Source organism: Asterias rubens, chromosome 3, assembly GCF_902459465.1.
Source record: "Asterias rubens chromosome 3, eAstRub1.3, whole genome shotgun sequence".
Lineage (NCBI taxonomy): Eukaryota > Metazoa > Echinodermata > Asteroidea > Forcipulatida > Asteriidae > Asterias > Asterias rubens.
In genome coordinates, this window is record NC_047064.1 from 13,169,744 (window position 1) to 13,188,470 (window position 18,727).

The following is an 18,727-nucleotide window of genomic DNA, read 5'->3' on the forward strand; positions in this document are numbered from 1 at the left end:
TACCCGAGTCATTTCGTACCTGAGTCACTTCGTACCCGAGTCACTTCGTATCCCAATTGTCTGACTCTGGCAGAAGTGGCCGGCTTTATTATTACTTTCTTTCATGTGAACATTGACACTGATTATATTTCATGGTAATTAAATGTTCCTCACTATACCTTTGTAAAAAAAAGTGTCCAGTTGTTATTATTATTGGTGAATTATTTAAGTTCTTCACTTTGACGCGATTTTCTCATGGAGCCATGGGCTCCGTTTTTGACTTGTCCGACGAAGAATGGCACGCATTAAGGGCATACTTTACACAAGCTTTTCCTCCTAAATTACTCCTAAAAAGTGAATGTTTTATTTACTGATAACCAGTGCTGATAACAAAAACGAATCCCAAACTTTGGTTAAAAAAAAAAACACGAAGGTTTGTTTCAAATCGTTTCCTTCATTCACGTCTGACGTGACTTGGGTACGAGTGACTTGGGTATGAAGTGGCTTGGGTACGAAGTGGCTTGGGTACGAATTGACTTGGGTACGAAGTGGCTTGGGTACGAAGTGACTTGGGTACGAAGTTGCTTGGGTACGAAGTAGCTTGGGTACGAAGTGACTTGGGTACGAAGTGGCTTGGGTACGAAGTGGCTTGGGTACGAAGTGACTTGGGTACGAAGTGACTTGGGTACGAAGTGGCTTGGGTACGAAGTAGCTTGGGTACGAAGTGACTTGGGTACAAATAGCCCCACTTATGTGGCCAAGGATAGCTATCCTTGGCCACACAAGTGGGGCTAGGGTACAAAGTGATCGACATTCACCAGGCCTACAGTATTTTATTTCATTACAAATGAAAAAGTTGTGGCAGATACAGAAACTTTCCCAGTTCTACTTTTTCAAACCTAACTAAATTATAAATTTACTCAAAAAAGGCAACCACAAAATATGAGGTATTACAGTCGTTTGACCAGTTCTGGATCACTTTTTGAATTCACATCGGTTTTTGTTACAATCTCTTTGATATCTTAAACAAAAAAGTTTATCAGTTTACCTAAACATGACATAAAACTCACCAAGTATTCACTGACAAAAAAAGATTAGTTCTTTTGAAGAGGCTTTGAGAAAAGTATCGTCACCTTTATTGACCAGTTCAGGATCAGTTGAATCTATTCTGAATCAGTAGAGTGCCCTTTATTGCAAACCCAGTCTCCCATTCATAAAACTGTTTCTCTAAAGGACACGAAACTTCAGAGGTGTGTTGGCATGGACTTCGACTTCCTTTCTTTCGTGAATATCATGCAAGTGTCTTCAATAGCAGCGCAAAAACCCAGTAAACAAAACCACAAAACATCAAAGGCAAATGAAAAAGTAAAGCGAACCTCAAAAGCATTATTGACCCCTCCAAGTTTAATTTTCTCACACACAAAAAAATCTACAAGAATTTGTTGAAGTAATGTTTCTCAAAATTAACTAAATAAACTTTCTACTGCAGTAGTATGATTTTACCTTACTTAGTAAGTTAGTGCGGCACCATTTGACGCAATGAGATGTTGAGGTTGAGTGATCCCGAACTGGTCAAGGGTAAGTTGCCCCCCCCCCCCAAAGAAGATTTTGGTAACTTCGTTTCCTCAAAAAAAAAAGATGACTGCACAGTATTAACAGGAATTTTTTTTACAAATTGTTATCATTTTACATTAATATTTTAATATTACACACCAATTCTAAAAATTCTAAAAATGATCAATTTCGCAGACAACCTTCAGGAAAATTGCCATAATTTATTTGCTGATGATGTTTGGCACCTTATTTTGGGTTTGTTGGTTTAATGGGTGTTAATCTTCACATTTATCAACAGAAATTGGTAATAATGAGAAGTGATATAATTATTTGGTTATTGCAAAGTTTAAGTGATCCCGAACCGGTCAATGATCCCGAACTGGTCAATATGTATACCTTTTGATTGGCAAACAAAATTGCCCCAAGAAGTGAAAAAAAGTGGTGGCGAGGTAGAGGAAACAGAAATCTTTCCAAAATTTCAGCCAAAATTCTAGTTTTTGGGTAAAAACAAAGCATGATATCAATTCATTTAATTTATTAGGATATATGTGACTGTACACAAGTCATGAGTGATTACTAATCAGTCCACATTGTAAATTGCATCCAAAAAACATTCCAGGTTGACTCCAATGCTCCAAACGAAGCTGTCGTAAAACTTACCACTCCTTAAAAATTGCACTCCCACTTGTAACTCTTTATGGCCTTTTACCAGGCCTCAAATGCGACTGCATCTGCTCATGACCTTCGGAATTCTCAAAGAGATACTATCCAACTTCCAAGCAGAGATCTGTCTTGTTGTTTACTAACTGAACTCCGTATGGTTAAGTGTTCATGTTTTTTAATAAAAATGTGAATGCATAGCTAGCTAGCTAGCTGTCGTGTGTGAACGTATGTGTACGTACGTCTGCTCTGCATGCTGCGCACACCGAACACATGTAATTTTTGGTACACTCCTACTTTTACCGTGGTTCCTAAATCTACCCTGTTAGTTTGTCTAGTATAAGAACAGGGCACCAGTTGTGCAAGTGCCTTCTCGACTCCTCGATCGGGGTTTGCTGCTTACAATAGTTTAATCAATTGTTTTATTACATCCTTTTCCAACGAAAAATAATAATAAAAGTGCGAAATTGTTGATAATCGATCAACTTATAATTTTATGAGTTGATTTAAATTCGAATAGTTGGACTTTTTGAATTAAAAGAAAGTGTGAACATTCTGTTGCCCGCAAAATCATGTGCGCTCCATACACGTTTCGGAGCTCCTTGTACTGGGTACGTTTTAGTGATTGGGTACTGGCGGTACTGGCAATAATTCTCTGTTCAATCACTAGCTCTCTGTGTGTGTGTGGAAATAAATGGGTATAGAATCCACACATTTACGGCTTACTGGATTTCCCGCTGTTTCGCCACTGCACACACTGCAGGACCGGCTGATATTTTGAAGTAAACTGGGGTTTAAGTTCAACTAGGTGCAGCTCAACTCATCTATCATAGATACTGGGTTTGTATGCTTTCCATATTTGGTTGGAGAGTGATTAAGTTAGGTCGAAATTTCGATTCGAATAAGACCATACAAAATAGTTTTGACTGTCTGAAAATAGCACTGTTTTTTTTTTTCTTTCTGCTTGCAGTTTAAAGGATGTGTTTTTTACTTATTTAGTTCTATAACAATTAAGTAATTTACCTGACTAGCTAGGCCTGTTTCGGAGTAGCCTACCCCTGTTTCTTTTTCAGCCGGCCTAGCCTGGCCAGTGGGAGTGGGCGGTTTTGTTCTCTTATTTGGGGGGGGGGGGGGTGTGCAGTAATAGCGTTTGAATTTTTTACCAATCAAGCTCAAAAAAGTGTGTAATTACTCGTCCTGACCCAAGAAGAGAGCTAGCTAGCTAGTAGTACAGTTTGTACTTATTGTGCAGGTTCATGTGGAAATAGAAATTGACGCTATTTCAATATAATAGGCCTTTTGTTTTCTCCTGTTTTAGCTAGGGCATATCATCAAAAGTAGGTCATTATATAGTGTAGGAAATCCTATCTATTTATATTAAACACGTTTGCCCACCACGACTACACACCTACCGTTCTTATTTGCAACAAGATGCGATAACGTAACCCTCAGTCTAAATCATAAAAAAAGTGTTTTCTGTATTCTCCTGACAACCCCTGACATCGTGTTTTATTGTAGGTGAGCAGAAAATGTCAATGATCAAAACATTATATAAAGAAGACTTAATTAATGTGCATTTATAAGAACAAGACTTTAATTTAAGAAATGACCGCATGCATCAAGAAGAAAAGACGCAGAAATTACGCTGCATGATGAAAAGTATTAAGTTGAGTTTCTTGTTTGTTGTTGTTGTATAGCAAAACTATTCAAGTTCAGCTCTCATCAGAGGACTCAAGAGGTAAACAAAGATGGCCGACGGACACTTCAAGCCCGGAGAAAAGGTGTTTGCCAAGATGAAAGGGTGGCCCCACTGGCCAGCAAGGGTAAGTCTAGAGAAAGAATAAAAAGGCCACTATTATGTATTATTATTACTTCAATTTGTATTGTTCATCTTCAGTCAACCAAAACAATAATATTGCTGTGAAAAATCGTCAATCATGGTTCTGGAACAGATCAGGGCCCAAATTTATGGCTCTGCTTACTGTTAGCGAGAATCGGCGCTTAAGGAAACAGGGAATTCCACGCTTACCTCAAGTGTGTTTCATGAACTAACGGGAAATTTTTGCTTGTGTGCATGCGTACTTCCTGTTACTAGGCATTCTTGCGCTTACACAGCTAGCACAGAAATTAGGTGCTTCACAGTAAGCGGTGAATGGTGGTCATATCCGCAGAAGTTGGCAGTAAGCAGAGCCATGAAATTGGGCCCTATTGAATATATCTTCAGTTGTTTCTGATCGTACATCAATCACTTTTATAAATTGTTGTGGTGATTTATTCTTTTCCTGTTTTGTTTTTGTCCGCAGATCGATGAGGTACCGGAGGGAGGAGTGAAGCCACCACCAAATAAGCTTCCAATTTTCTTCTATGGAACTCATGAAACGTAAGAATCTTTCACTTTGTAGATAGCGTGTTCACTTTGTGGCCGCCAGAAGGCCATGCTCTTGCAACACTTTTGTATACATGCAATGTCATGATTTAAGACTATATTTTCCATCATAGGAATTTTCTTCAAAAATAAATCTCTTGAACAATCATGAGCTGTGTCCTGGCCGAGCTGTCAAACATACTGGACTCCGGAGTTTAGGTTCATGACCCAGTTTTGACACTTGTGTCCTTACCTTAAATAAGATGCTTAACTGTTATTGCTTCTTCCTTCAGATGGAACGTAAATCTGTGTTGTGTAAAGAACATAAAAGAACCCAGTACATTTTCAATTTCAACTACAATTTAATAATAATAATAATAACCAATTCTTATATAGCGCATTTCACAATAACCGTATCAATGCTCTTTACATTAGTGCCCTGGTCATAGGGCCAATAACATCCCTGTAATGTTTCTCAGCTCCCTAGGGAGTATACAGCCCTGAGCTGCCTGTAAGGCGCTTGTGGCTTTTTCATACACAATAACAACCTCTACCCTCGCAGGTACCCATTTATACCCCTGGGTGAAGAGAAGCAATTATAGTAAAGTTTCAATTTCAATCCATAGTCGTTGAGAGCCGTACATTATTGTCCATTCTGAAACTTCACAGTAAATAAGGATAATGATGATTGACCTGTTGTTTATTGTTTTATTTTCCAGAGCATTTATGTTCTCTAAGGACCTGTTCCCTTATGAGAAGTACAAAGCCAAATATGGTCAAACCCACAAGAAGCACAAAGCATTCAACATGGGACTCATCGAGATCATTGAAAACCCAGATGTCATGTATTCCGGACAGGTAAAGCAGTGTGTAAACAAAACTAGCACTTATTAATAATTTTGTTTGTTTTTATTCAAATATGTCCTTCCTTCTGTCTCATAGAGTTTTGGCCACCGAGGCCTTGGACTCCATTGCCCTAGTCTTGGCCTTGGTGCCCCTTTAAAGGTTTCCCATAGCCTTTAAGATCTCCAATGAAAATGGCCTTGCCCTCTCAAAGATGAGATTCCAGGCCTGGCAACATTTGTGATGGCATTTGTCACACAGAAACTCCATTTGTCTTGGTCTTCTGCTGCCTCAGAGTTTTGGTCAATTAAGCCCTGTCCATTTCTTGTTATCTTCTCACATTTTCTGCGGCTAAACTTGTTCCACCCTCGAGGTTAACTTGACATAATTTCTGGCCGGTTCAGACTTTGCGATCACAACAAAGCACATCTTGACATACGCATATAACTTTGTTAGTCAGGCAAATTTCGCCTTGAAGAAACTGTCTTTTAGGAAAGGCATGCTGGGGAAAAATGGCGCGGCGAGATCTATCACCCCTTGTTACGAGAATGGACTAGTCCTAACTTATGACTAGTACTAACTTAAGACTAGTCCTAGGAATCATTTAAAACTTAATGCTAGTCCTAAGTTAGGACGAGTAACTCGTCTTTACTCGGGATAAGTCTAGTCTTACTTCTTTGTGAAATCCACCCCTGGGCACTAATGTAAAGCGCATCTAGACGTAATGTGACAAGTGCTATATAGTTGTTTTACTCATTTCTGAAAAACTATTGCTTCAAGTATTTCAAAGGGAATCTATTATTATTATTGTTTCGTTAGCAACCCACATCCACCTCTGAAGAGGAAGATATGGAGGAGGGTGTTGAGGAAGAAGCAGCAGATGAAGAAGAGAAGGAGGCAGAGGAGGAGGAGGAAGAAGTTGCACCGGAGTCTTCAGATGAAGAGGAGAAGCCGACCAAGAAGAGCAAAAAAACAAAGGCAGAAAAGAAATCCAAGCCAACCAAACGTAAATCAAGTGCAAAAACTCCAAAGGTGAGACTATGTGGGTAGTAACAAATTTTTGTCTTCCACAAAAAGAAAGAACCCTGGCTGTTAGTTTTGCATCGGGAATAAAGAATATAATTTGTTTTTACCCTTACTATACACTGATGTGTATAAAACACACGTATGTACAGAGCTCACGAACGTCGGAAAATGGATAATTTTACAGAGGTTATAACTTTATTACGCCTTTTAACCAATAAGGCATTTATGAATGGGGAATAAAAGAATAGTCAATCGTTCTTAAACTGCCGTTTAAAACCTTGCAGGTTTGTGGCCATGCAATAAGGGCCCTCGCCTTTGGCTCGGAAATTTTTATCACATGGCAACGACCCTGCTGGTTTTAAACTGCCATTTAAGAACTCGTCGCTCCCCTTTACATCCCTTATTTCTAATCGAGTTGCAGGGTTATCTTGAGAAGCAATTTTGAAGAAAAAAATTCATTTAGAACTAATATTCAACTGGGCCCAATTATTGAAGCCCGTAAGCACAAAGAAACTTAGCAAAAGTTGGTTACCAGCCAGGTTATACAGTTACCATTCTTGCAAACCGGTACCCTGGTTAACTCTTGCTTAGCCAAGAAATTAGTTCAGCAGAATGTTCTTATTAGCTTTATGTAATTGGGCCATTTGTGTTTACACGCCATTGCAGGCCAAGAAGTCATCAAAGAAAAGTGTAGAGGTCACCAGTGAAGATGAAGAGCCCGATGAAGAAGACTACGACGAACCCTCGGAGGAAGATGAAGAAGAGGAAGAAAGTGACGTAAGAAATTTCAAATCTTCATCTCAAAGAACTGCTGGACTGGCCCATTTTTCTTGTATTATTCGAACCTCAACATAAACACAGCTTACTAATAATACACATGACGTCATAGTGCATTCACTACACAAACACATGTGTTTTCTTTACAGCATATTATGCTGGCTTCTCACAGAACATTTTGCATCCTATAGAACAGATCTTCGAGCATCTCATACACCAAAGTAACAATAATAAATGCATTTTTATTGACTTCTTAAATGTTTCTTATAATCGGAAGCTGCTGTAGGCTTCTAAACCAGTAGTTTTTAATCCGAATATTTAAAAGTGTTTACCAAATGTATACCTATCCTACATCAGGAGTTCGTCCCTGTAAAGACCAGTAGTGGAAGAAAGAGTAGCTCAAAAAAATCTAAGGGGAGGAAAAGATCGAAAGCAGCGAGTGAGTCAGACAGCGGAGCGGATGAAGAGGAAGAGGCGTCAATGGCGTCTGATGGCAGCGAGAGTGAGGACGAACCCGTCGTTAAGAAACCTAAGAAGGAGAAAGTTAAGAAAGAGAAGAAGGAAAAATCTGCAAAGAAACCAAAAGGTCAGAATAAGCACAAAGCCCCCAAAATTCTTAATTTTGTATGAATAAAGTGTACAACTTTATAATCAGGAGCTAATTCTATAACGCCTGTTGGCACAAAAACTTGCCGAGCACAGAAAAAGATTGGGCAAAGGTCTATGAAGTTGGGCTCAGCACCTGATGTATCTTTATTTTGATCTTGTGTGTTCAATGTAGCTGAGAAAAAGCCAAGGGCTCCCTCTAGCAAGAAGAAAACGCCGAGCAAGCCGGTGACTTCAAAGGGAGACCTGAGTATCAGCTTGAGCAGGTTAGTAACTGAAAGAGGTATTGTATTGAACTTGTAGCAATCATCAACATAAGTATATTCTCTTGCTTGTGGACTTTTGAACCTTTTACGGTACTTAGCAAACCATCGACCATTATAACACAGGCAAATATATTTAAAAACATTGATTGTTTACTATGTCATTTGTTACCTGTAAAGTAGGGCAAACAAATTTTCTATACTGTACTTTCTTGGTTATGTTACAGTTCTGACGACTCATCTGACAGCAGCGACTATGTCTCCAAGTGGCGCAAGCGCGAGGAGGAGAAGAAGGCCAAGCTGGAGGATGAAAAGAAGAAGAAACAAGAGGTGCAGTACCGACTGATGCGGGAAAAAGAGCGCCTCCAAGAGGAGATGGAGCGTCTAGAGAAAGCGCAGAAAAAGAAAAAGAAGAAGAAGAGGAGCTCTTCAGAGTCCAAAGATAAACATGGCGAGAGCGACGAGGATGAGGAAGCCGGGCTGGATCTCAGCGACGGAGACAGCGACAATCTGGTCATCGACGAGACCCCGTTGAAGATCAAAGCCAAGAAGGAGACCAAAAAGAAGGTGAAGAAAGAGCCAGTCGTTGTCAAGGTGAAGGAGGAGCCGATAAAGCAGAGGGTTTCTGAAGATGAAGATGATGATGATGATGATGATGAGGATGAGATGGATAAACCGACAGAGGGAGATACTACTCCAAAGATAGATTCTGCCGACCGCAAAGCGGAGAAGGCGAAGAAGAAAGAGGACAAAGACAAGAAAAGGTGACTTAGATTCTTTGGCTCATAAAGAAATAAGAAGAATAATATCGGCTCCTATACAGTAGGCCTGTGATATTTTTGCTGTATTCGTATAACGGCTTTTCATCGACTTTTTCATTGACCGAGCTGAATTTTTGTTGACTCCATTTAATTCTCAATTCTCAAACAGACAAGAGAAAGAGAGGAAAAAAAATGAGGAGAAAGAGCGAAAGAAGGAAGAGAAGATGCGGAAGAAGCTCGAAGAGAAGAAGAAGGAACTGGAAGCCAAGAAGAAACGAGAAGAGGAGAGAAAGAGGCGACAGGAAGAAACGAGACGACGAGAGGAGGAAGAAAGAAAAAGACGGGAGGAGGATGCTAAGAAGAGACGGGAGGAAGAAGCCAAGAGGAAACAACTCGAGGAGCAGGTTGGTATTGGGGTCGATCTTGGCAGTGGGGAAATATTTATTGCCTCACAAGGCTTTGTTTATCCAGTTCATAAGGGGTATTCTGAAAAATGTTCTGTGCTGTCTGGTGCATTATCTTTTGAAACTTTTTGAGTGATCCTTTTTCTTTGAAAATATCATTCCGACAATGAAACCCTGACTTGACAAAGGAAAGATGGCAACCGTTCTCAAAATAAGCATCGAGAATTGATGTTGTCGTGTGAGTAAATTGAAAAAGGCCCTCAATCTTTGCCATGACCCAAGGAACAATCTTGGAACAAGCATACTTGTCTCCCATTGAGCTGAATATAATGGCAGCCTGTACATTCTTGTAAGCCACATTTCCCCCAAAAAGGTACGAAGATATTACAAATTGAGGTAATATTATTCAATTGATAAACACAGTACCACAGGACTCCTCTGGTCTTCAGTTAACTGGCCAAACTCTGGAATCACTGGCCTGGGGCATGGTGTTAATTTCTAACCCTGTAACTTTAACCACCATTTTCAATTTTCTTACTGCTTTTCATTTACAGAAAACAAAAGAAAACAAGCGGCAAGACATAACTGTGGAGCAAAGCAACGACAAAGAGTAAGTGAAGAAAGGACTCCCCCTCATGTCCTTTTCCCTCTTCTGTCGGGCACCGGGATTTCCTATTTGAGGAATGTTTCTGACAGGAACGGTTCTCTGATTCAAATTTGGGGGATATACATTTTCCCTAACCACATTACATTGAGGTGAAATTCTTCTCAATATGCTTTGTATTATCAAAAGCTGCTGTCCCTCTAACCAAGTAAGTTTGTGTTGCCATTAATTTTAAGAATTTTTAAAGTGTCTCATTAATTTTTGACTGTATTTGTTTGATATTTATTTTTAACAGAATATCAAAGCGAGATAAATTTGAGAAGAGAAAACCGGAGAAGAAGAAAGGTAAATAACTTTGACTCAAATAGCATCAAATTTGTAGACTATTATTTGTATAAAATAGTAACCCACAAGGGACCCAACACTCTCTGAATAAGCGTGTCACTATCTTTGTTTGGGGGTGCCAGTTTTTGGTTTGTTTGTGTGAAATTGTTTCCTCCTTGCGGAAAGGTGCAAGTACCGGCACAAAATCACAGAACTGTTTTTTAAGACGGTGTTGCCAAGCAATTAGTTAAGAAGGGGAAACTGACTCCGGACATGTTAATAATTTTTAGCTAAAAAAAGACAAATTGTGATTTCAACCTGGGCCCAATTTAATGGCTCTACTTACTGTAAGCAAAGAATCGGTAGCAGGGCATTCTGTGCTTACAGGTATTTCAGGGGTAAGCAGGGAATTTTTTCTTGTACACATGCATACTCCACGTTACTTGGCATTCTGCACTTTAACAGCTGGCGCAGACATTTGGCGCGCGCTTGCCATACAAGTGGAGGTGATCAAAAGACCCGAATTCGACGGTAAGCAGAGCCATGAAATTGGGCCCTGCTTTTCTCTATTTATGTGGCAGGGCTCTACCAACTTGGCTATATTGGCTGTCTCCCCTTGTTGGCAGTCACAAGTTTTTCTGCTAAGCAAACATTTTTTGGAACCAGTCACAAATTGTTAGCACCGTTAACAAATGTACCATGTCATAACCAAGTGTTTTAATTGCTGTATTTTGTAATGTTTCCAGTTCTGAAGACAGAAGAGACTGTTGAGAGACTGCACTTAGAGCTGAAAGTATCCTTGAGTATGGACCACCCGGTAAGTAGCAACATTTAAAGACAGTGGACACAATTGGTAATTACTCAAAATAATTATTAGCATAAAACCTGACTTGGTAACGAGTAATGGGGAGAGGTTAATATTATAAAACATTGTGAGAAACGGCTCCCTCTGAAGTGACGTAGTTCTTGATAAAGAAGTAATTTTCCACAAGTTTGAATTCAAGACCTCAGATTTTGAGTTTATGGTCTCAAAATCAAGCATCTGAAAGCACATAACTTCGTGTGACAAGGGTGTTTTTGCTTTCATTATTATCTCACAACTTTGACGACCAATTGAGCTCAAATTTTCACAGGTTTGTTATTTTATGCATATGTTGAGATACACTAAGTGAGAAGACTAGTCTTTGACATTTACCAATAGAGTCCAGTTTTAAAGGAATTTTATTTGTGTTTTTACCCATACACCATTACTTGTCTTGACAATTGAGTCTTACTAGTAGAAGACATGATATTCTTCCTACTTTAGCCTGATTTCTTAAAATTGTTTGCCCTTTGGAAAATCAGAAAAATATCAATTGAATACCCTGAATATTCTATACCATGGGTAAATGTAGGTTAGCTCTTGTACTTGATAAAATATGTCCGAACCCATGATCTTTGCGGTGCCAGAGCAGATGTATTACCACTCTGATGGCAGCAGGTACTGCAGCGATTAAGAAAGAAAATAAAGAGGATAACACATGACGCGTATTCCACCAATCCAATGCCAAGGGTCTGTGTGTGCCGTATAGAGAGAATCGTATTAAGAATTTGAATTTCTTGATTTGTTTTTAAGGATCCAGCTAAGAGTGTGTCAGTGATGGCCCAGATTGATGCAATGAGTGACTCACTCACACCTGGTATTCTAAGGAAGAGCAAAGACTTCGTCCAGACCATCAAGAAGGTAAACTCCATCAACTTGACTTATAGAAGATGTACAATTGAGAATTAATTAGAATTAGCTGTTGCCAACTGCTTTCCAACCAAAAGGGCCTAAAAAATGTAACAAACAAAGTTAACGGCATGCCGTTTCGACCCTAGTAGAGTCTCGAAGGGGGAAATAACAACACAGTGACTACAATGTAAATGCTGTGTCACCTAAAGTGCGCACCTCACGGTGTAACAGAAAGTAACACTGACTCCAAAATTTGTCAAGTCGGGTTGGCATGGTTCCTTTTTTTCGCCTTCCACCGCAATGAACCTCTCTGGGGGCACTGCGTGGACTTTCAATGGTATATTTTTCTGGGGTTTTCCTCCCATCACTTCTAAAACTGAAACTTTCCAGTGCAAAAGTTACATGTAAGTTTGCTTTTCTGAGAGTCCTCTGCTTCACAATCAGGATAAAATGAAATGAAATTAAATCATCACTGTGATATTGGCGTCAGGTGATTTGCTTCAATTGAAACTTTTGGGGAGGAGTCTCTGTGAATTCATCTAAATCTTACTTTAAAATTGCGTTCCCGCTCTGTTTGCAGATAAGGAAGTACAAGTCTGACGAGAGGGTGCGCAAGAAAGCAGAATATTTATACAACAAATTGAAATCTATTTGCCTGATGCAAGAAACGTCTGGCAGTGCTGAGGAGAAGAAGGGAGAAGAGAACGAGCGAGGGGAATTAACAGAGCAAACAGGTCAGCCTCCTTGTAGAAAAGAATTTATGTGCCCTTACCCTTTCCAAAAACAAGCATCAGGCATAAGGCCAAATAAAAAAAAATACCAGTTGATCGTCCGGATTTTTCAAAATAGGAGGATGAGGGCCTTACTATTTACTATTTACTTTTTTTTTTTTAAGATGGTCGCTTAGTATTTCAAATCAAACAGGTAACCAATTCTTCAATTTGAACCCATTGCAAACTTATTTTATACTTATTTGTTGCATGAGGACCTGTGTTAACACTATTAATGTATTAGTATTAATAGGGTCAGATTTGTAAACAGATTTGCTAGAAGGCATTCACTATTATTGTTTTATGAAACAGACGGTTACACATGTTCGAGAGCATCACGTTAGATTCAGAATAAGCTCCTAGGCCAGTCCTTTTGAAAAGATGGAGCCAAAATAAAAATAAAACAATAAAAGGATGCGGCCCCACAAAAGGATGTGGGCGGGGACAATCAACTGTTTTTGGGGGGTTTTTTTGGCCTAAAGGTGTGCTGTTCAGCCCGGTTCATACTTTCTGCTAATGCGATACAAATTTTGACGTCACAAATTTGTAATGAACAATTTGAGAGAGCTGAACTGTGGTAAATATTTGCCGCGAAAAAGCAGCTGTGACGTGAACATTTGTATGGTATTGGCATTGACAGGAAGTATGAACATGGTTTTACATTTCATGATTCACGTGATGGTTTCGGTTCCAAGTGGTGTAACTTAATCTGATTTTGTACATTGACTTAACTGATTTTGTACATTATTCATGCCTTAGACATAACAGCTGTTGATGGGAACAATGCGGCGAAAGAGCTCAAACCAGATCACAAAGCGAAAAGGCAAGAAGAAAACGCAACCTCCGAACCTCTTGGCGACAAACCCAGTACAGAGGACCAAGAAACGGCCAATGCCGAAGCGAAAGCCACCGCTAATACCCCAACGGAAGAAGCATCAAGTGCCACAAATGAACCTCAAAATGGAGAGGCAGAAGTGAGAAACACAAACGAAGTGAAGGTTGCAGATGATGAATCAGATTTGAAAAGAACTGAAGTGGTCAATGACACTGAAAGAACGGCTGAAGAGGCTAAATCACAGGACGATAAACCAAAAGAGGACAGCCTCCTAGAGGACAAACCCAAAGAGGATCAATCCAAAAGTGATGAACCCCGGGAGGAGAAAACCAGAAAAGTTGAGGGTAAATCTCGGGAGGACTCCCAGAACGAAGTCACTGCTGAGGATTCCGAGGACGAAGACGATGAGGCAAATGACGATGGGAGGAGAAACCTCTCGGAGCGTCTTGATATGATTTTCGGGAACCAGGGAGGATTTCAGATTCCTGGACTGAATTTAGAGGAGAATAGCAAGGGGAAGTCCAAGGGAGCCAGTGATGAGAAGAAAAAAGAGGCAAGGAAGGATAGGAAGCGATCAACAGGGGCGTCGGGAGACCAGATTGGGGAGCAACCAATGGAGCTAGATGACAATGAAGCCAACGACAATCCCAAGGGGTAAGTAGATATTAATGTTCAAGACTAAGCCTGGGCGACTCTTGCAACTAGCATCAAAGTCGCGGCTATTGATTGCTTGTCGAGTCGCGACTATCGTTATTCAATTATTGGAGAGCGTGTCTGCTAGTCTGAGATTCCAGTGGGAGAACATTCCAAAGAGATGGTCAAATAGTCTCCCTAAGTGTGTTTTATTATTTGAAAAAACTGAAGTCAAAAGGGTGTCATGCTTTGCTAAAACCTGTCATGTTTTTTTTTTTATTGTTGATAAGTCAAGTGAAATGTATGTTCTTGTATGTTTTTCCAGGACCGCGGCTGCAGATCAAGCCTTCAGCGACGATAACATGGAGCTGGACTCGGATGAAAATTGAAAAAAAACACAACCAAATTCTAGCGATGTTGAATGTTGCAAACTTTGTCATAGTATATAAATAATATGCGTGTGACCAGCAGAACCAACTTTACTAGTCGAAAACTGAGTTGAAAGTGTGGTGATAAACTTGATTCCTTGGTGGCAGAGTGAAGAAGCCTTGAACGATAAGATTCATCAACTTGTACCACCTTCGTAGAGAGTATACAATGCAATGACATGGACGGATTTGGCCGGAAAAGTCCACAAGACCGCAGTGCTTGAAGCTCAACTTTTTTACTGGACCAGCCGTCGATGTCACCAAACTCTTCCTAACTTAGGATTAATCTTAGGACTAAGGACGAGTTAAGTATCGTATCCAAAGGTGTAGGACTCATTGAACTCAACCTAAGTTAGAACGGGTTACTCTTCCTAATTCAAGATCCATTTTGTACGATTTAGGCTAGTGTTTCGTGAAATTGGCTGCAGAAATTTGTGTACAAGACCTGAATGAAACTGAGAACAACCTTCCTTGAATCCTGATACAGTTTAACGTGTATGTAACTTTTTTTATTCAAGCAGTTCGGCACCATGACTAAGAGAAGGTCAGGCCTGGAATTGAACGGAGGCCATGGCCCCTGTTGCCCTGGTCTTGGCCTGGGTGCCTCCTTAAAAGTTTCCCATAGGCTTTAATGGAAGTGCCTTGCCCTCTCAAAAATGAAACTCCAGGCCTGTAATGTTGATTTCAACTGTCTTTTGGGGCATCAAGTATACTTCGTTACTCAACAGAATTTAAGTGTATTTTCAAGGCTCAATGTCAGTTTTGGGACACATAGTTTGTTTCTGTTCAAGATAATCCACATGGATGTATTACTATTCAATTGTAAAACACCAGACAGCAGGATTTGTTTGGTTAAAAGTTTACTGGCCCAACACTCAAATAACCGGCCTCGGGCCTGTGGTTTAGTGTCAACTTTGAGCCCTGACTGAGGAACCTGGTTCTAGAGGAACCTGATTCTAGCGGAACCTGGTTCTAGGTTCTAGCGGAACCTGGTTCTAGCGGAACCTGATTCTAGCGGAACCTGGTTCTAGCGGAACCTGATTCTAGCGGAACCTGGTTCTAGCGGAACCTGGTTCTAGCGGAACCTGATTCTTGCGGAACCTGGTTCTAGCGGAACCTGGTTCTAGCGGAACCTGGTTCTAGCGGAACCTGATTCTAGCGGAACCTGGTTCTAGCGGAACCTGGTTCTAGCGGAACCTGATTCTTGCGGAACCTGATTCTAGCGGAACCTGGTTCTAGCGGAACCTGGTTCTAGTGGAACCTGAGCCCTATTTCATAGAGCTGTTTAAAGAGAGTGGACACTGTTGGTAATATTGTCAAAGACCAGTTTTCTTATAAATTACTTGGTGTATCTCAACATATGCATAAAATAACAACCATGTGAAAATTTGAGCTCAATTGGTCGTCAAAGTTACGAGATATGAATGAAATAAAAAACACCCTTGTCACACGTAGTTCTGTGCTTTCAGATACTTGATTTTGAGACCTCAAGTTCTAAATCTGAGGTCTTGAAATCAAATTCGTGGAAAACTTCTTTCTCAAAAACTACTACACTTCAGAGGGAGCCGTTTCTCACAATGTTTTAAACTACCAACCTCTACCCATTACTCATTACCAAGTAAGGTTTTATGCCTTTAATGATTTTGAGTAATTACCAATAGTGTCCACTGCCTTTAAATGCTGTCACTTTTAAGACTGGCCGTGAAAGTTTCACAAGTTGCAATATAAACGTCTGAGGCAAGTAATGGGGGAAATTAAAAAAATCACAAATTGTTAAGTTCATTTTGTACAATTTTTCTTAACTTTGTTTTTGTTGGGTAGGGGGGGTATTTTAGATTATTTCACACTGTGATTCTCATTTTGAATGTCATATTTTGAAAAAATGTGGTTTTAAATTTAATAATTACTTTTTTTAAACATGAAGTTCATTATCTTGTTTTTGTGATTGTATGAGATACAGACATATCTAAGGGCATTTATTACTCTTACAGACCAAAGATTTTGTCAAGCTGTGCACCGGCCTTGAACTTCAAATGGGCACAGCCATTTTACCTGTGGTAAGGGGCACTTTTATGGAAAATGTCAATTTGTATTGGAACATTGCAGAGGGCACCACAGCAAAAGCACAGGGCACCACGGCAATTGTTGTGTGTACCAGTGAAATTGGTCCCAGATACCAAGCTGCTACTTTCACCAATAGTGCAAAGTGCTACTTGCTCCAATTGAAAATTGTATGTGCACGTCTTGTCTTTGTTAGACTTCGTAAAAAGGAATATGGTTTTCTACCGTTACAAGGTGCTTTTTAAACGCTGGAAAAACGTGACATTTGATTTTACAAAAGAAAGGCCTGGGCTGTGTTAAGCTTTTGGCATATACATATACATCGTACCGGTACATGTATTGCGACATGCAATTTTTTTGTAACATAAAAACTTTTTATTAACATTGGTGTCGACAACACATTCCAACGAAAATTGTTTGTAAACTTTTGCAACGCATTTGCATATGGAATGTGCTACTGTACTAAATTTGTCTGTTTGTGTCAGCCATGTTAAATCTGGTGAGTCATGTTGATCTGGGCCCAATTTCATGGCTCTGCTTACTGCCGAATTCTGCGATTACTATCACTATTCTCTGCTTACTGTAAAAGCGCTCAATTTCTGCGCTACAATGTAGCTGTGGTGTATGTGTAGAACGCCTAGTATCATGAAGTACACGTGCAAAAAAGCAAAAGCACATTGCTAACCCCTGAAACAAAGTTTGACGTAAGTCAAAGTTCCCTGCTTCTGTAAACACTGACTCTTAAGGAAGCAGTGGCAAGAAATTGAGCCCTGTCAGCCATGTTGAATGTGGGTTTGAAATTGCTCGTTATCTTTATGCAACAGAAATATGAACTGAATTTGATATTCTTCAGACTATGTAGATAAAATAATGACATCTCAAGAGAAGGCTTTCAAAATTGATTTTTGCCATTTGTTTTTTAGTACTATGTAATATGCCACTCTTCAATGTCTAAACATATTTGACATTGAACATTTTGTGCCTTTTGTTTTACACAGGGGGTTCTAGATATGGGGTTACATTTAAAAAGCTACACAAAAGTGACGATTGCTGACAACAAAAAAAAATTCTGATTTTGTTAAAGATGTTCATGTAAAACATGTGTAAATAGTTGAATAATACATAACAGATGCATTACTGAACCTGAATTTGATAAATTATACAGAATTGCATATTGAAGCTCAACTTTGGCATGAAATAAACTAAATACAAGTAACAGTAAAAAAAGAAATTCACTGTGGAAACTTCTGGTTTTAATGTCCCATAAAGAAGAAGGATATAGTTGGGTCAACGTTTGTTGCTTGCAGATGAACTTTCTGTCAGAGTTATAACTTTCACAGACAAGATATATAGCGAGTACCTTGGCCAAATTTCATAGAGCTGTTTTAAGTTGAGTATGGGGCATTGTATTTCGGCTGGTAAGCATAATCTTTGCTTAGCTACTTTCTGTGTTTAGACGGCTGTATGAAATTGGCCTGGGAATATTTCGGGGATATCTCAAAGATTTAGGACTGGAACCCAATTTAAATGGTGTTATTTTTTTTCCGTTTTAAGTTGTTTGAAAGTGGTTAGGCTTGGGGAGACAAAACATGCTGGAAAGGTGAAGGGAGGGGAAATGACATGTGACTTCTTTCTAAACAATATTTATAGACAAATCAAATAATTCAACTGGTTTTTTATTTACATTAACCATACAAAATTTCAAAAATAAATGATTGTAATTTACAATTTTGTATGCATCAAATTTCAGACTGAAAAACGCAAATTTTTAACTAGTTGCTCCTTTAAATGAAGTGGCAAACTTAGGGTGGCGTAATATGGGTGGCTTGTACGTTAAAGGCAGTGGACACTATTGGTAGTTACTCAAAATAATTATTAGCATAAAACCTTTCTTGGTGACGAGCAATGGGGAGAGGTTGATGGTAGAAAACATTGTGAGAAACTGCTCCCTCTGAAAGAAGAAATTTTCCACGAATTTGATTTTGAGACCTTAGATTTAGAACTTGAGGTTCACAGGTTTGTTATTTTATGAATATGTTGAGATACACCAACTGTGAAGGCTAGTCTTGGACAATTACCAATAGTGTCCACTGTCTTTATGTGCTTCCCTCTCACCACTG

The 18,727-nt window shown here is 39.5% G+C and overlaps 2 protein-coding genes across 2 annotated transcripts in view; one reads left to right on the plus strand and one right to left on the minus strand.

Moving 5' to 3' along the window:
- The window catches only part of LOC117287884 (ras-related protein Rab-27A-like), a 36,723-nt gene extending 34,297 nt beyond the window's left edge, over nt 1–2,426 (minus strand). The window contains exon 1 of the mRNA XM_033768479.1: nt 2,194–2,426. The gene's annotated coding sequence lies outside the window, so the exon portion shown is untranslated. The remainder of the gene's footprint in view (nt 1–2,193) is intronic.
- Nucleotides 2,427–2,840: 414 nt separating this feature from the next.
- Nucleotides 2,841–15,510, plus strand: LOC117288348 (hepatoma-derived growth factor-related protein 2-like). Its single transcript, XM_033769174.1, has 17 exons — nt 2,841–3,033; nt 3,891–4,016; nt 4,497–4,573; nt 5,278–5,416; nt 6,221–6,433; nt 7,094–7,204; nt 7,562–7,790; nt 7,986–8,076; nt 8,301–8,837; nt 9,004–9,238; nt 9,793–9,848; nt 10,138–10,187; nt 10,913–10,983; nt 11,782–11,889; nt 12,461–12,614; nt 13,410–14,139; nt 14,444–15,510. Exons 2-17 carry the CDS (start codon nt 3,942–3,944, stop codon nt 14,505–14,507), a joined length of 2,940 nt encoding a protein of 979 aa, XP_033625065.1. The 5' UTR covers nt 2,841–3,033; nt 3,891–3,941; the 3' UTR covers nt 14,508–15,510.
- The last annotated feature ends 3,217 nt before the right edge of the window (nt 15,511–18,727 follow it).

What these genes read in the sequence shown, in the direction of transcription:
- LOC117288348 (XM_033769174.1), top strand. Translation starts at nt 3,942, where the DNA reads ATGGCCGACGGACACTTCAAGCCCGGAGAAAAGGTGTTTGCCAAGATG. An exon ending in ATCTGCAAAGAAACCAAAAG is followed by an intron (nt 7,791 to 7,985) that starts GTCAGAATAAGC and finishes TGTTCAATGTAG; the next exon opens with CTGAGAAAAAGCCAAGGGCT. An exon ending in GGAAACAACTCGAGGAGCAG is followed by an intron (nt 9,239 to 9,792) that starts GTTGGTATTGGG and finishes TTTCATTTACAG; the next exon opens with AAAACAAAAGAAAACAAGCG.